Below are 18,612 nucleotides of genomic sequence, written 5' to 3' on the forward strand. Positions count from 1 at the left end.
GTACATTTTTGCTTGATTTCACACCCTGTTACACTGAACATATAAGCCTAAGAGCTGTATTTCAATGTAATTTAGTTCTAAATAAATCACACGATTACATAAGAACTTACTATATTCCTTTATTTGCTTCTCTTTTACACTACTTGGTAAATAAATAAGCTTGTAAACCTACGTAACAAAAGTAGCTGTCTGTAAGAGCACCTGCTGTATTGTGCAAAACATTTTAATCATTACTCTTTTTGTCAACAAGGAGCCACATCTTTTTGTTATCGTTTAAATTGGTCTCAATAAAAAAATGTCTTTAGATTTTCTGAAGGGTTTTCAGTTTTCCTTTAGACTCTGGCAGTTGTTTTTTTTTTTACTCATTTTCTGACAAGTTACTATCAAAGTCTTTTACTGTACCAGGGCTTCAATTTGGCTGTCATGTACAGGTGTAGCTGTTTCTGTGAAGCGAAACTACTGTCACTCCAAAGTTTTTAACAGCTGGTAGAAACTGTGGTTCTTCACAAGCTTGAAGACACGGTTTACAACACCTCGTTTAATCCTGTTGATTTGTCGGACTGGCTGTGATTCTTGAGGCTGCGAAGCATCAAGTCAGGAAGGAAACAGCCATCTTTCCTCCGATTAGTAGTTTTACCTGAGTATTTTATTTTGTGGTACATTTTACACACTGAATACATCTGATTTAGTTTGTCCTTTCCAGTGATCATAAAACCTAAAGAAAGTCCAGATGTTGACTTTTAGGATGTGTTTGTGTTTATCCTTCTATTCTGAGTTTTGTAGTCCTCTGAGCTGTTTACATGGCATTGAAGCTACCTGATTTTACACCAGCTATTCATTATTTCCAACCAATGTAATTATGCAAAATGTTTAAGATAATACTTTATTGATCCCACATCAACATATAAGAAAAGCTGTAAAAGATAAATAATGTTGATATTGTTACTCTTGTGTAGTAACTTTGTCTTCAGAAATGTTCAGGAAGTTTAGAGGAATAAAGTTAGGAAAATGAAACAGATCAAAATCATTGAGGTATCCATAAATCACTAACTTATGAAGATAACAGTATTTAGTGTGTATTTGACAGAAAAATAATAGATTGGTGCTGCATCTGCAGTGATGCAGGTGTTGTACCGGCCTGTCATGGTGATGGGACAGTCGAGCTGTTAGGAGAAGCTCTCGATTTACCGGTCGATCTTCGTTCCAACCCTCATATGGTCATGAGATTTGGGTAGTGACCAAAAGAATGGGATCGCAGATGCAAACAATTGAAATGAGTTTTCTCCACAGGGTGTCTGGGCTCTCCCTTAAGCCTGATTCATGCTTCTCCGTCTGCGTCAGTGCGGAGACGTCCTTGCGGGCCTGCTGGAGAGCTCCGCAAGGACGGACGGAGTCAAGCTCTCTTTTCTAAACATCCGTCAGTCGAGACGGACAACGCAAGCTTGTGATTGGTCAGGACGCCGCTGTCGTCTATATCGCCGCCATTGCGCCCTCAAAAACATGAACAGAGCCGAGGATAACTAGTGGCAGACACGGAGAAGCTTTAAGAATGACTCGCGAAAAAACTCTAAAACATGAACGTTTAATTCCCCCGTGACTGGAGGAGTGAAAAGATTTTTATTTGTGGACGGAAATGACAGGAAACGTGGGTTTAGAGGTGGTGAGCGCATGAAGAGGTGGAGGAGGATGAGAAACAAATTTGTCAGTGTTAAAATGTCTCTTATATACAAAAAACACAATATAAACGCACTATCTTGGACCGGATACATGACAGGATACCACAGAACAGCGCTACGCCCTCTGTTGTCCTGCCGGGGAATTGCTTTGCAATACTCTCCAGGAGACAGAGAAGTATGAGAGCAAAACGCTTCCGTCAATCCGTGCGTGTCTGTCCCTTGCGGAGCTGACGGAGAAGCATAAACCAGGCTTTAGAGATAGGGTGAGAAGCTTCGTCATTAGGGAGGGGCTCAGAGTAAACCCGCCGCTCCTCCACATCAAGGGGAGCCAGTTGAGTTGGCTCGGGCATTTAGTTAGGATGCCTTCTGGACATGTCCCTGGTTAAGTTTTCCAGGCACGTCCAACTGGGAGAAGGCCTACAGGAAGACCCAGGACATGCTGGAGGGACTATGTCTCTCGGCTGGCCAGGGAACGCCTTGGGATTCCCCCGGGGGAGCTGGCCCAAGTGGCTGGGGAGAGGAAAGTCTGGGTCTCTCTGCTTAAGCTGCTGCCCTGCGACCCGACCCTGTCTAAGAGGGCAATTTTGAATGGATGGATGAATGGTTTTTGTTTTCAGACTTCTGCTTTTTTATTCTTCTACATTATCCTAGTTCCTGTGCACATGTGAGGAGTGTGTGGGTGTCATTATTTTTTAGATTTTTGCCATCGCCTGCTGCTCTGTAAACCCAAAACGAACTACAAACGAGAGGGGAACAAGCCTTTGTGCATGCTGCTCCTGAACTGTGGAATGCTCTGCCCATCACAATCCGTCAATCACCTACAGTTGCGATTTTCAAATCCAGACTTAAAACCCACTTTTATGATCTCGCTTTTAAATCATGAACCGGATTGTATTTTACATTCTAACTTTTAGAGGTTTTAGCTGTTTTACTGATTTATGCATCTCAGTTATGCAATATTTTAGCCTTTTATTGTTTAATTGGTATTTTACTTGGTTTCACTAACTATTTCAATTGGCTGATTGTATGTCCTTAGTTTTATTAAGGTTTTATTCTTTGTTGTAATGGCTTGTTGGCTTTGTATAATTACTGTGAGCTGTGAGGCACTTTGGTCAGCTCACATGCTGTTTTTAAATGCACTTGATAAAGAAACTGGTATGGTATGGTATCGTTTGTATTCAGAAACATCAGGTATTATTTTGTATTTGTCTAAAACATTTTCTTTTCTTTTGTTTAATAACACTATTAATTTACTCATTCATTCTGACGTCTCAGATATACCAAGTGAACCATAAATATGATAGGGTCTAAGGCCATAAAAGTTAAATGAATCTTTAATTTACCTCAGTACAAAATAATAATTTCTAGTTGGTTTTCAATCATTTTACTTTTATTTCTTTGTAATTTGTATCTGGAAAAATGTTTTCAGTTCACTTTACATAAGCAATGCAGTGAAGAAAATGATGGAATTTGAGGTGAAGCTGGACAGTTTTTTAAGGTAAATAGAACTATGGATGTCATAGCACACCTGGGACGAGGAAACTCAGTTGGAGAACTGGAATGTCAGGAGTATGTCTGTGTTTTAGTTACGTTTCCTGAAGGCACTGAGCCTCTGAGCAGGTTTTTGGGTTATAATTGCAGTGGAAAGCTGGTGATAGATCAGTGATAATAAATGGGATTCATTCAAGATGGTAAACTTACAGTTTCAGAGTAATGGTCTGTTGTGATGTGAAAACTATAGGATTCTGGGAATGCATAAAAACAAAACCGGATTTCAGTTGAAATGTGGGTTACTCGCTCTGGATGCTGGGTAGACTTGGCTCTTTTAGACCTTTTCTGGTTATCTGTTTTCAGGAAAGCAAATTTAAAATAAATCTCACTTAATGCACTGGATGCTGCCAGAGCTTTATTCCATTTTACTGCATCACTTCACCTTTTTATGGAATTTCAGCATGGTTGACAGAAGCGTTTTTCTCTTCTGAATTAAAGATCTGCTGGCTTGTTCGGCGTGCGGCTCTGGTGAGAATGTCCTTGCTTTCTAAAGGCTGGCGAGAGTGGTTAAGAGTTGTACCAGATGGCAAAGCCCATATGCAGCTTGCCCTTTGGCCAGGTAGACTAATGAACCCTTTTGGGAGTTAATCTGGCATTAGAACTTCCACGGGCATAAAACCACTCATTTCCTCCAGCTGCCTTGAAATATTGTGGAGCTTTCACATTTCTCCACAACATATGTTTACAGGTAGCAAGAGGAAATTAGAAGGACAACAAAGCCATAGTGTCTACTGCAGAGCTTCTTTAAATAATTATAAATATTATTGAACTTGAACTTGACGCTGGCTTTTTTTGTTATGCCGCTTTGTAACATACAAGTAATTGAGTTTCTATATAACCTGTGACAGCAGATGAATGTGTTTCTACCTGCTGCAGGACAATGGATTAAAACACTTACACTGATAAGGATGCAGAGGTGTTAGCATCCATGGCGTGGGTAAAAATGTTTAGCATGGTGCACTGTAAAAAAAAAACTGTGAAGTTTACGGTAAAGTACTGGCAGCTGTGGTTGCCAGGAATATACCATGAAAAAAAGTGTAATCTGTCAACTAAAATACGGTATACTGGCTTTGTAATCCTAAATTTTACAGTAGACAATTTTTTTTACCAAAATCATGGTAGGAAAATTTTTTATTTATTTGTCAATTATACAGTAATTTCATGTAAAAAAAAGCTACTTTACCTAGCTTTTTATGGATTTTTACAGTTAAAAATAAGTTATATTAATATTACATTGATGTGTTGTTAATTTAACAGTAATAGGATAAACCATATTATGGCAAGTGACTGTAAAAATAAAAATATGGTAAACCTTATTAAAACCTTTGACAATAAAAAACACAGTGAAACTGTCAGAACCCAAGCCCCCAGACCGGCCTCTCCCAGCTAACCGGCCTCCATCTTGGACCACATTTCCCAGCATGCTCCTCGCGGGAACTCCTGGCATTCTCCCAGTCACACCCAAGCCTATATATGGAAGACGCCGCACCGGCTCTTCACTCAGTCATCGTTTCATTGAAACCCCTGATCAGAGTTCTCTACCGAATAATACAGATATCAAACATCTTTACCAAGCTCAACTCCCGTACCCAGTCGACCATCGTGACAGGATGACTGAGTCCGTAGATCCAGCGGAGTTCGAGCGCATGAAAAGAAAGACGGAGCAAATGGGAAATGAACTCATTCAGCTCCACGCCCTGATCGATCGGCTCCACACCAAACAAAACTCCCAGACCGATCTCATCCTACAATTATCCACAGCCCTCCATGCTCTCCAGCAGCAAGCCCTCGCTCCACCAACAGAGGGGCCGCACTTTAGTCTCCCAGAGAGGTGGAACGGAGAGACGGGGAGCCCAGACGGTCTGCTCGCCACCCTCGACATGCAGTTTGAGTGCCAGCCAGGGCGCTTCCCCACTGCGTGCTCTCGGGTGGCGCATCTCACCTCCCTGCTCTCCGGACGCGTGGCTGAGTGGGCCGCTGCGCTTTATAATTCCAAATCACCGGCTTGCAATGACTATGCTACTTTTGTGTCCGCCCTCAGAAAGACTTTTGTTCCACCCAGCAGCGAAGTGGGCGCAGAAACACAACTCCTAAAGCTCCGCCAGCGGGAGCGCACGGTGTGCGCTTATGCGTCGGAGTTCCGCACCATCTCCGCCAAGCTGCGGTGGGATGACTCTGCCCTCCGAGCCGTCTTCTTGGAAGGACTGGCGACCTACATCCGTGATGAGATGGCGGGAAAGGAACTGCCCCAGACCCTGGATGAAGTGGTCGATTTGGCGCTGCGCATGGATCAGCGGGTTCTGGTTCGGCCCAAGCCCTTCACTCGCCCATCCAGGGCGCCTGGACCTCTTCCTCGTTCCCCCACGCCTGCTCCCGGACCCGCTTCTACTGATGAGCCCATGCAATTAGGCCACCTTCCACCAGAGGAGAGACAGCGATGGTGGCGCGAGGGTCTCTGTGCCTATTGTGGCTCCTCCCACCACAGATGCCTGAACTGTCCATTACGTTTGGGAAACGAAAGAACCCACTGAGTATCGGGGTCGCTCAGCCTGGGTCACCGTCAGCCCCCGCCTCTTCAAATCGACTCCTTCTTCATGTTACCCTCCTTCATGGTGAGACCTCACTTCAGATGCACGTGCTGTTGGACTCGGGGGCCGCTGACAATTTTATGGACATGGATCTGGCTAAGCGCCTACGGATCCCCATGACCCCCTTGGAGAGAGTTGTGCCTGTGACCTCGGTGGACGGTAGGCCCCTCCAACCCTATCCGATCCAAAACCGAACCCAGCCACTCCAGATGATTGTCCAAGGCCACCGAGAGACCCTCAGGTTCCTGATCATATGTCCTCCCTCCTCTCCTCTAATCTTGGGATTTCCCTGGCTCCGTCTCCACGACCCCCGGATTTCCTGGTCCCAGGGCCGCATTTTGGAATGGGGGACCCAGTGCCAGGCCCACCTCTCTCCTCCTACATCCATGCCAGACTGCCCGGAGGGTGACACTGGCCAAACACCGCCCAATCTGCCACTGCCCTACCGGGACCTGGCTGCGGTGTTCGACAAGCGGCGCGCCACCACACTGCCGCCTCACCGCCCGTACGACATGGAAATCAAGCTGCAACCAGGAACCAGTCCACCCCGGGGGCGCCTTTTTTCTCTCTCTCCTGCCGAGTCCAGAGCCATGGAGGAATATATTGACCAGGCCCTCCAGCAGGGTTTCATTCGACCTTCCTCCTCCCCGGGTGCCGCAGGCTTCTTCTTTGTCAGGAAAAAGGAGGGTGATCTCCGCCCCTGTATCGATTACCGAGGTTTGAACAAAATCACAGTCAAAGACCATCATCCTCTGCCGCTCCTCACATCTGCCCTGGACGCCAACTCCCAGGCGCGGATATTCACCAAGCTGGACCTCCGGAGCGCCTACAATTTGGTGCGTATTAAAGCTGGAGATGAGTGGAAGACCGCTTTCATCGCACCCACCGGTCACTGGGAGTACCAGGTCATGCCCTTCGGGCTGTGCAATAGCCCCGCCGTTTTTCAACGCCTCATAAACGATGTCCTCCGCGACATGTTGGGACGGTGGGTGTTTGCCTACCTGGATGACATCCTGATCTACTCCAAGTCTGAGGCCGAACACCTCCACCATATTCGCGCTGTTCTAACCCGGCTCCTGGACAATAACCTGTTCTGTAAGCCCGAGAAGTGCTCCTTCCACCAGCGGTCCGTATCATTCCTGGGCTACATGATTTTGGATAAAGGACTAACCATGGACCCTCAGAAAGTCAAGGCGGTGAGAGACTGGCCCCTCCCGACAAGCCTGAAACAACTGCAGAGTTTTCTGGGTTTCTGCGACTTTTACCGCTGTTTTATTAAGGACTTTAGCACCATTGTGGCACCTCTCACTTCTCTCACCCGACCAAGCCCTCCCAGCCAACCGTTCCGGCTGACTCCAGACGCCGTTCGGGCCTTCCAACACCTAGTCGCCCGTTTCACGTCGGCTCCTATCCTCCGCCATCCGGATCATGCAGTCCCCTTTGTGGTCGAGGTCGATGCCTCGGATGTTGGCGCCGGTGCCATCTTGTCCCAAGCCGGGCCCGACGACAGGCTTCATCCCTGCGCCTACTTCTCCAGGAAGTTTTCCACCACCCAGCAGAAGTACGGCGTAGGGGATCGCGAGCTGCTGGCCATAAAGTGGGCATTGGAGGAATGGAGGCAGTGGTTTCTGGGCACCACTCAGCCGTTCACCATCTGGACGGACCACCAGAACCTGACTCACATCAGATCAGCCAAGCAGCTCAATCCTCGCCAGGCCCGCTGGGCCCTCTTCTTTGAGCCCTATGAATTCCATCTCGCCTACCGCCCAGGGACAAAGAACCAGAAGGCGGACGCCCTTTCCCGCCAGTTCACACATCCAACGCCCACGTCCGAGCCGGCACCTATCCTCCCCGAGCACCGTTTCTTGGCCCACCTGAGGTGGCCACTGGAGGAGGCTATCCAAAACGCCCTCCGAGACGATCCCGCGCCTCCAGAGACCCCTGCGGGTCGGCTCTACGTCCCCACGGCCTGTCGCAGCGAGGCATTGTCCTGGGCCCACTCATCACGACTGTCTGGCCACGCGGGCTTCTCACGGACTCTTAGGTTCCTCAAACGAGCTCTCTGGTGGCCACGTATGGAGAGAGATGTAAAGGACTATACGAGTGCCTGTGACGTCTGTGCCCGCTCCAAGACATCCAACCAGGCATCGGTTGGTACCCTCAGACCTCTTCCGGTACCCAGCCGCCCCTGGTCCCATGTGGGGTTGGACTTCGTCACAGGGCTCCCACCAGTCAACGACCTTAATACCATCATGACGGTCACTGACCGGTTTTCTAAGGCTGTTCACTTCATCGCCCTTCCGGGCCTTCCCTCGGCCCGACGCACAGCTGAGTTGTTCCTGGAGAATGTGGTGCGTCTCCATAGATTTCCTGTCGACGTGGTCTCGGACCGTGGTCCCCAGTTCACGGCCCGGTTCTGGAGGGCTTTTTGTCATCTGTTGGGAGCATCAGTCAGCCTATCTTCGGGCTATCACCCGCAGACCAACGGCCAAACGGAGCGGGCAAACCAACATCTGGGTCGGTACCTCCGCTGCTTTGTCTCGGCCCAACCCTCGCAGTGGCCTAAGTACCTCCTCTGGGCTGAGTTATCCCACAATCTCCACACCTCCTCGGCCACTCTGATGTCCCCGTTCGAAGTCTGCTATGGCTACCAGCCCCGGTCTTTGCCCACCAGGATCCCGAAGTTGCGGTGCCAGCCGCTCAATCCCTGGTGAGGCGCTGCAGGAATGCCTGGATAAAGGAGCGGGCCTCCATAACCCGAGCTAACGCCCTTTACTCTCACCAACACCTCCGCCGACACCGTCGTGGTCCCTCATATGCTCCAGGGGATAAGGTCTGGGTGTCCACGGCAGACCTCCGTGTCCGTGCCGGGTCCAGGAAGCTCGCTCCCCTGTTCCTTGGGCCTTACCCCGTGCAAAGGGTCATCAACCCGGTCACGTACCGGCTGCGGCTGCCTGCGAGTCTCCGCATCCATCCCACCTTCCATATCTCCCGGCTCAAGCCCTACGTGGAATCCTCCCTCCTTCCGCCTCCGGCTCCGGCGCCTCCGCCTGCCCGCTTCCTCGACGGTGAGCCCATCTACACCGTCCGGCGCATCCTGGACGCTCGTCGCAGGGGATGGGGCTGGCAGTATCTGGTCGATTGGGCGGACTACGGCCCTGAGGAACGCTCCTGGGAGCCGGCCCGCTCCATCTTGGACCCTGCCCTTGTCTCTGACTTCTGGGACCGCCGAGGTCGCCCTGGGACTTCTGGAGCCGTCTCTGGACCGGGGGGTCCTGTCAGAACCCAAGCCCCCAGACCAGCCTCTCCCAGCTAACCGGCCTCCATCTTGGACCACATTTCCCAGCATGCTCCTCGCGGGAACTCCTGGCATTCTCCCAGTCACACCCAAGCCTATATATTTTGAAGACGCCGCACCGGCTCTTCACTCAGTCATCGTTTCATTGAAACCCCTGATCAGAGTTCTCTACCGAATAATCCAGATATCAAACATCTTTACCGAGCTCAACTCCCGTACCCAGTCGACCATCGTGACAGAAACTGTATAAGAAATTACAGCATTTTATTTTGACTTAATACATTTTACGGTAAATTCCTGGCAACCACAGCTGCCAGTATTTTACCGTGCAATTGGCAGTACAATGAGAAAATAAAAAATTTTTTCTTTACATTTAACGTTTGCAACCGTTAAATATAGAAAAATATAAAGATGCTCAAATAAGTTAGTGAAAATTACATTTCCTCCATTTCCTCTCATCCCCCTCATGGCTGGGCCTCTCCTAAGCCGGGGCTGGGGGCCCACTGCCCCCCCCCCTGTAGCTCCGCCCCTGGAGTGTGTATCATTTTCCTTCCACTGTTAGTCCTTCAGGTAAAGTCATAACCAGATGACAGGAGTTATCAGGTGATCAGCCAGGCTAATGATGAGATGCAGAAAGAAAACAAATCCAGGACAGTGTACAATAATAATCTGTGGTGTTGCTCACCTCATGTGCTCTTATAGAGTATTAACGTGTGCCTGCCTCATGGTGTAGCGTCCATATTTTGCTGAGTGTCCTGCAATAATGCAGGTTATTAGTTAATTTACTTTTGATAGCAAACAACAAAATATTTAATGTAAAAGTTATTTACCTGGTGAATCAGCTCACACGTCACCAAGTGTCACAGGGCCAGAATCAGTTGCCTCCTTCATGATGCAATCTATCTCCAAGCTCACAGCAGCAACACACGTATGGCTATGAAACAAAAACAGATTGTGTTAAAACTCAAAGGCTGTAATGAAGATTACATGATGATTAAACACAACTCACCTTTACTACACCTGCAAGGCTTCATGTTAGTCTGGACCATTTGTAGCTGCAACAATCAGTCTGACAGCAGATTTCTTGGGTTCATTTAGCCTGAAAAAATTAAATTATATGTAACATCACAGTGTTGTGGGAGGTCGCTTCCAGAGATGATGAGAAACATGTGAAAAGCAGAGCAAGGATGGAGCTACAGGTTTTTTGTTAGATCAGGAGGCCACCTCCCATTTCTCCTCAAAAACATGTTATTGGAGCCTATGGAAATGAATTGTCCAGTATATGTGACGATGGTTCAGACCTAGGGGGAAGATATTCCCGATGCTCCATTTGGACAGCTTTCTTCATTGGTGGAAATCAGCTTCTTCGTAAACCCACAAAACACTCCAGGATGACATTTTTTAGCTTTGAAAGAAAATATTTTAGCTATGTAAGAGTTAAATCTACAACTGTGCTCTTTGTTTTATTTACTTCACAAGAAGCATCAATGGTCACATGTCACACAACCGTTTACATTTTTATAAGCCTAATCAGGATGTTATTACTTAATTGTTTTTGTAATGCTTATTGTTACAGATATTTTGAGACAAAGCAGAATTTGTGTATGATGATTATAGAGTTTACTGAAAATTTAATTAATCAAATACAAAGGTCATTATTATTATATTTTTAACTACTATTTACTCCTCTTTTTTATACAAAAGGGCTATTTTGATTATTGTAATAAATCATGTTGTAACAAAGTTGTAGTCACTTTGCCTTCGCTGGTCATTTATAGGAGATGTTTTTATCAGCTTTACTCTTGAGTTGTTTGTCAAATTTATTTTGGTGTTCTATGGCTGGAATACAATGCTTTTTGGAATTAACAAGTCTGAATACCTTTTTGAGCAGCACTGATTGCACAAAATTGGCACATATACCTTCTTTTTAAAATAACCTTCAAAATAAAAGCTCCAGGCAACTGTTAACTTGGCAAACAAACAAGACACATCATAAGATCTGAAATAGGATGAATAAGATGTAGTCCCCTCTCCAAAAATAAAACACAACAGACTTGATGGTTGGTGCATCGTATGTAAAGCATGTTTATTTGACTAGTAAAATTACTTTTTCACAATTAGGCAGACAAGTTAGCCACCATAATCATGATGCATCAATTTCATGCTGATCATGCCTGTTTATATTAATTTTAAACAAATGTTGTGTAAAATTAACCTTCAGCATATTGTTATTTTTCTGTTTAAAGTCGTCTCACTATATTTCTTCCACCAGTTTATCACCAGTGAGCTGGCCGGTATACAAACACTCTGAAATCATTCAGAGATTTCTCATAATTAAAGTTTCTCTTTAATCATGCTTTGGATCTGTGCAGATGTTGAGTCAAACACATCTGTTTATCAAGAACTAAAGAAAAACTAAACAATGTGCGATTGCATTTGCAAGCCAAAACACATTTCGCTGCTTTACTTTCTCTTGAAGCATTTAAGCTATAATGTCAGAAGATTTCAGTTGAAAATCTACATAAAACATTAACATTTGTCCCTAATTATCATGCTGTCTGTAATTACGTATATTTGAATCTTTGATCAGCTTGCTTTGAGAGCTGAGCAGCGCCAGCGCCTTCTGACATCTGCGCTTGAGGCAGCTGTGGGAACCGAATGGTGCATTAGTGAGCTAGACCTGGTTAAACATATGACGACATTTGTCTGTGCAGTTTCACTGTGTTTACATAACTATTTGCTTATTAATCAGATGAACCTGTGGATAAATAATGCATTATGCATGTGTGTATTCTGAGTGTGGAGATACATGAAGTTGGGATTATGTCAGAGGTGCAATGAATTATAGATGTGGGTGGATGTGCCAGACCTAAAGCTTAAGATACATCTGTTGAGTTTAACAGCTAAATGGAAGGTTCTTCCTTCTGAAAATCTAAAAAGTTGAGATTTCTCTGGTACTTTTGGTTCGTTATTTTCTGACTTTCTCATTCTAAGCATAAGCTCAGTCACTGATGTGAAAACAGTCCTGTTTCATGATTTTCCTCACGTGTTTTCAGAATTTTTTTCTCAACATTATTTAGAGGTGAAAAGACTCACGGTTCAACTTGAGTTAAAGAGAATTGCAAAAGTTTTAGCAGCAGCGAAATGTTTTTGTTCTTTCATCATTTTGGTATTTGTCAAACTTGTGCATCGTTTTCTGGTTTGCTTTGTTTTAACTCGCCTGATTGGTCGAGTCTTATGAGGTCAGCTAGCAGAATTAATTAGATCATTAAAAAACAAAACAACAAGAGAGCTGCTACACTTTCACCCTTCATGTTTCTTTGTGTAACTCGTGCATCAAGTCAGATCGTATTAGCAAAACCTTTGTACTTATCTGGTATGTTCGGCACAACATGCTGCAGGTGGATATAATTAAACGGTAAATCAAGCAATGCTAATCACAGATTTAGAACTATTATTTGCAGATGGCACAGCTGTCGTGTGTCAGTTTCACTGTGCATGCGTGGGTGTGTTTCTAGCAGATGCTTGTGCACATGTGCATGTGAATAATGGTTTTTTTGTCTCATGGAGCTGAAAGTGAGTCACAGTAAATATAAGTCACTCAGCTCATTATTTTGCATTTTCTGAAATATGATGAAAAGATTCAACAATAAGTTTTGAAACGTGAATAAGAGATTTGTTATTGGCAGTGTTGGGAGGAATGCATTAGAAAGGTAACAAGTTACAGACTTTTTTTTTCCTATAACACTTTTGTGCATTACTAGTAAAATTGAGAGCATCATATTTGTCATTACAACTTTTGTTATACAAGTTAAAATAGCTTTTAACATTTTTTGCAATAATGTACATGTGAAAAAATGCCAAACTCTTCCTCAAATAGTGCAACGGACCAAATCAAATTGGAAACCATGAAAGAATATCCACTTCACACTTCCTAGCTCTCATTTAGGATTTTTTGAAGTAGATTACTTTTGATTGTTTTTGATGAAGTACTTAAATGACAACATTTTATGTTTACCAAGCAAAGGTTCTGGTGACTCAAAATTTTAAAGATCAAATTTACTTAAAATGCCATGTAAGTCGTACTGCGGGGGAAACAAAGCTCCGGTGCAACTGTTCAGGAGCTAGATGTGAGCCACATCAGAGCTGAGCTGAACTCAACAGGATTGGTGATCTTATTTCCTGATATTTGGGCAGAGTGTGAATCTGTTAGTGAATGGCTGAATAACTGATTGTGTTGTGAAGCGCCTTGAGGGGTTGTAGAACCCTAAGAAGATGCTATACAAAGACAGACCATTTTCTTTTTTTTTTACCAATTTGCCTCTAATTGGATAACAGCAATGTGACTCTACCACTAACTCTGTTTGCTGCTATGTGGATGTTTTGTCTCCACAAATAACACAAGCCTGGAAGAGTTCTGCTGTGTGGTGGAGTTGCTAATGCTAACAATTAGCTTTTACTAGCCAAGACATTTGCTGCTGTTTCCTGGACGCTAAACCAACAACAGTCTTCCCCATTGTGAGTCCATGAATGTTAAGTGACAGTGTGACGTAGATCATAATTTTCAAATCCTAGAGCAGCGGTACTCAATAGGCAAGGAGCCAGGTCCAGCTCATGGGCCCCCTCTTTGTGACCACTAAACCACCAAGATAAGTGTCAGATTGGCCACTAATGCACAAAGGAAAATCTGCACAACTCCACTGGTTCGATCCAGTTCAGTGGTTCACTTTCCTAAATCCTTAAAGTTAAGATTCAGCTACACATGTACATGCATGCATGCACATATGCTTTCATGCAGGCAGGCAGGCAGGCAGGCACGCACGCACGCACGCACACACACACACACACACACACTGTGTGTGTTACAACTTTTTTTTCTTTTTTTTTTTACCGTGTCCTGTCTGGCTGTGAAGCAAGCAGAATTGATGTCTGAATGCTGGTAACAAGCCTTACAGATTTACTCTCAGGTGGAGCATCAAAGCATCTGCTTTTAATGTCACGCCTGATTCTTAAAACTTTATTGTTATTGTTGTTGAATGCTGTGTAATTCCAACCAGACACTGAGACAGAGGTGAAAGAGAAAGGAAAATAAAAGGTGGGGAGAGGGGGGGTGGTCCACAAAAATAAACAATGAACAAGAGTCTGCTTCTAGACCCAAGTGGTGCTCGCTGCAGAACCACAAAGGCAGAGCTGCACCAGAAGGTGGAGCTGCACCAGAATCAGCCCCGCCCATTCCAGAATCAGCCCCGCCCATCCTATCGGAGTCAGTCCAATTCCTTCCAGATGTCAGACTTTATAGCATTCTGGAACCAAAGAGGGTGTTATAGCTAAAAATGCAAGATTGAGGAGGGAGTTGAGAAGTGAATTGAACAGTTTTTGTCAAGGTTCCATATAATTAAAAATCTAACTTTTGGAACTTTTAATCATGTTATATTGTCATTTCCTCATAAGAAACACGCCAAAGCCATTTTTGGCCTCATTCATGCATTTTCTTCCCATCTCAGCTTCAATTTGGTCTCCTCCCCCAAAGCGGGTCTGGTCTTGGTTCTCAAATCTGGATATTCTGTGAATTTTCTGACAAATTATTTCTGAAATGACTTCTACTGAGACACCGCCAGAAAAATCATACATCCCATCTACAAAGACACACAAAATAACATAATAAAATGTAACGCCACCTAATTTTTATCAGATGTGGTGGTGTAGTGGTGATGGTGTCAGGTTGACATGCAGTTTTGCGCAGGTTCGCCTCCCAGCAGTGGAAATATTCTATAATCTCTTTTCCTCATTTCTAGCTACACTTGCCAGTACTATGTTTACAACAATTTATTGGTATGCCGTTTAACATATAATGACTAATGTGTTTTTTTTATTTATTCATTCGTTTATTTAGCCAGTGTGAGTCCATCTGTGAGCAGAGTTTCAACTAAAATGCTGTTTAGGAACGACCAAATTCAAAGAACTTGTAGAGACATAAATATTTTGCTGAAAATGAACATTACAACTAAAATATGAACAAATTAAATGTTTCAGCTGGCTGAATAGATTGTTGCCGACCCCACCGAGAATCGAACCAGCATCAGCTGAGGGGAAAGCAAAATGTAAGTCAGACGATCTTGCCACTGGACTACCAGAACCCACAGGGAGAGGGTACATGCTGTTGTACAGGACTTTTATTAGAGCGGCTGTGGGCAAATATTCGCTACGAGAAACCTTTTTATTTCGGGATATATTCAGACTTTGTCATGTAGCAAGTTATATTTATCTTGTTTAATTGGAGCACAGAACATAGCATTAACGACTGTAAACTAGTAACAGCCGTAATTCATGTGGGTCAGGTCAGTTAGCGATAAAGTTGAAAACAAAAACGGAAGTCAGTGGGCTAGGCTGAGTTTGCGTGAATGGGCGGGGTTGACTCTGGTGCAGCTCCACCTTATGGTGCAGCTCCGCCTTTGTAGTTCTGCAGCGAGCACCCTCTCTCTAGACCTGCAGAAAAAAACAAAAAAAAAAAGCAAAAGGACAAAAAAAAGGGACACAACAACAATACAACAAGATCTAGCTATCACTGCGTCAACTTGATGAAGAAATATATAATCAACATTGTTTAACTGAAGAATCACGATAGTAAATTACAGTGCATTAAGTGCCCACAATAGTCTTAAGACCTGTGTTTAACGTGCCCAAGCCCATACTTTTGAGAGCACCATGTGAGCACCTGTGTGTGTATACGCGCTTGTTTATTTAAGGTTTCTCTATAGGAGCGTCCAACAGAGAGTGTGAGGGACCACAGATCCGCCCCCCAAAGATGCGCAGGAGACGGGGGGAGCTCCAAGTCCCAGAGATCCAGGCGCTGCCCCAGAACACAGGAACCCCAAGGAGACTCTAACCAGAAAGGCCCCCGTTGTGTGTTACAACTTTAAAAGACAGCTTGTTCACACACGTTATCTTGCATGTGTGCAATGGTGCAATGTATTAACTATGGGATCTCAAATTCTGTGGTCTCAGGTTCAAAACAACCAAGTAGAACACGACAGATGTGCTCCAGTGAGTTAAAACCTCTTTTGGATTTAGAGATGATAAGTGCACTAAGGTATGCAAACACTTGTTGCGCTTGTCTGAAGCAAAGCTCACAATTGCAAAATGAAATAAAAAGTTTCCAATGTGCAGCAAAGTTATTTTGTTGTTACTGTAGGAAGTTGGCTTTACTGTAATGCTAGTGCTTAAACCAGAGAAAGATAAGAATTAACCTTGTCATGTTAAAAATATCCCCCATAACATCAAAAACTGCTGTTCACACTCATTCCTGCTGCAAACAGGGGTCTGTTTTATGATGTATTACAAAACGTTGGCATCACAGTTTTAAAAATGGGAAAGTAGTAGCCAAAGTGTGTGTTTATATAGTGTGTGGAGAGCTGCACAACCCATGAAAGCTGAAAGCACCATAGATTCTTTTCACCTGTCTTTCACACTTAAGGAGAGTGCTGCACTTTATTGATTTTTCTTTCTTTTGCCAACCTTCAGTGGCCAACAGTGGTATTCCACCTACTCCAACACGTTAAACCAATTCATTGCATCTGAGGAAACTTAAAATTGAAACTGACTTACAGTCTTTCTAACTCACACGGCCTCAAATAGCAACAAGCTGTTGTTTTCTTCCACCGGTTATTCTGTCCACCATTATCACACCATCACACACCTGCTCATTCACCAGGCTCTAGCTTTGGCAGCTGCTTCATGTCCAGGTAATAAAGAAAATCAACTAGAGCTGAAACGAGGTGGGTTTTGTGTGTCTCAAATAAGTAGCTAAAAATAATTTTTGTTCAGTAAAATAAATCCACACAATTGCATATGGCCACTCCAGTGTGGAAACAATCAATCAGTTCAATTCTACAACCTTGGATGATAAATTTATCAAATAGATATTTGTGCAACATTCAGGCAGTTTGAGTTGACTGATCAGTCACACAATGAGAAAAATAGAAAACACCACGAAGAAAACTGTTTTTAATCACTGATTATAATCAATCACTCTGAGTTTTTCATACAGGCTGAAGATGAAAATAGTCTCCTACACCTATCTCCTGCATTAGCTTCTGATAGAAAATAGACGATGAAACTCTAGGATTTGCAAACAACTCCACCACACAGTAGAACTCCTCCAGGCTTGTGTTATTTGTGGAGATTAAACAATGTTGCAGAGCAAACTCAGTGGTAGAGTCACGCTGCTATGATCCAATCTGAAGAAAAATGTTCAAATATCAGAAAATTACAGTTCAAATCCTGCTGTCTGAAGCTACTTTCTCCTCCAGCTGACTTCTATGCTCTGATACAGATGCTTCTGGGCTTTTTCCCTCCCAGAGTGCAACTTACAAGGCATTCATATCTACTAGAGACCACTGGAAACCTGCAAAAGCTGCTACTGAAACCTGAATGTCCAATGAGTCTGCATGGCTTATGGGTGACCATTGATGCTTCCAAATAGAACCTTATGGGAAAATATTGTTGGATGCCATATTACAGAATGTTTGAGGGTCCTAACTCGATGCAACACTTTTGAAATCACATCATTTATCGCCAGGGTATTTTGCCCTCATTCTGCCATCCTTACTTTTAAAATCACCCACTCATTTTCACTGTTTTCCACACTCATTTTTTGCATCGTTCATTCTTCAGTAGGTTCATGTGGCACTGGTGCCCATGTCCAGGAGTAATACACGTAATGGCAGGATTTTGAAATTGTTGACCTATTTTCGAAGCATGAATGACCCCAAAGGTGGTGATAAAAAATCCTGGATTTGCCATTTCTGGTCCTACAGTGGGTGTACAGCTACTCGGGAAACTCTGCACTGAAACTGCATTCACTCATGGATATTTCTCATTCCGGTAGGAAACATCATGAGGTAACTGGTGACTTCAACGTCAACATGGAGAAGGAGAAGCATGCTGCAGGCTTCTGTTTCCCCACTTTCAAAATGGCTAGACGTCATATTTAACAGACAGCAGGTCCACTTGTCCCCAAACATCAGACCAATGACAATCCAACTTGTTTGAAAGCCTGCATCTATGAGCGCTTGTAACACACCACACTAGGATTATCTAATAAGGTTATCTTAAGAGCCAGTACGTTAATCGTGTAAACCTTAAAACTATTGGAAGAGGTTGGCCTGGCCCTGCTAGGTTTGAGGCTGTAGGCTTCATCCTCTGTTTTAACTTTGCTTGAGCCAGGTTTGAACCATAGTAGATGAAGTAGACTTATTCAGTGGCTTAGATCCTGTGGGGAACCTAGTAGCCTTCCGCTCTGAAAATGATTTATCTAAAGGCATTTGTGAGGCCTGTCCATACAGCCGCAGGATTTGGGATTTACGTTCAAGCCATTCCGAGAAATCACACAGATTATATGTTCGACTGCTCCCAGTATGAATGATCCCATGTATAATACAGTACTCGATAAAGTTATCTCTGTAATTCGGGGTAAGATTTGTATGCAGTCTATCTACAT

General features: G+C 44.2%; 2 protein-coding genes across 4 annotated transcripts in view; one reads left to right on the plus strand and one right to left on the minus strand.

Moving 5' to 3' along the window:
• gpc6a (glypican 6a) overlaps positions 1–18,612 on the plus strand; it is a 290,648-nt gene that overhangs the window by 35,642 nt on the left and 236,394 nt on the right. The window lies entirely within an intron of this gene.
• The window catches only part of LOC129153071 (craniofacial development protein 2), a 113,878-nt gene that overhangs the window by 3,235 nt on the left and 92,031 nt on the right, over positions 1–18,612 (minus strand). The window contains exons 3-5 of one of the 2 annotated variants that reach the window (XR_011521594.1): positions 10,123–10,212; positions 9,944–10,047; positions 9,799–9,868 (exon numbers count right to left, since the gene is read on the minus strand). Coding sequence is in view for 1 of the 2 variants with exons in the window: in XM_070554825.1 (XP_070410926.1) it covers positions 8,628–9,188 (561 nt within the window). In the remaining variant the exon portion in view is untranslated. Of the gene's footprint in view, positions 1–7,925; positions 9,869–9,943; positions 10,048–10,122; positions 10,213–18,612 lie in introns of those variants that run through there. The other variant, XM_070554825.1, reaches the window with a different exon arrangement.

Source organism: Nothobranchius furzeri, chromosome 9, assembly GCF_043380555.1.
Source record: "Nothobranchius furzeri strain GRZ-AD chromosome 9, NfurGRZ-RIMD1, whole genome shotgun sequence".
In the NCBI taxonomy this organism is placed as follows: Eukaryota; Metazoa; Chordata; class Actinopteri; order Cyprinodontiformes; family Nothobranchiidae; genus Nothobranchius; species Nothobranchius furzeri.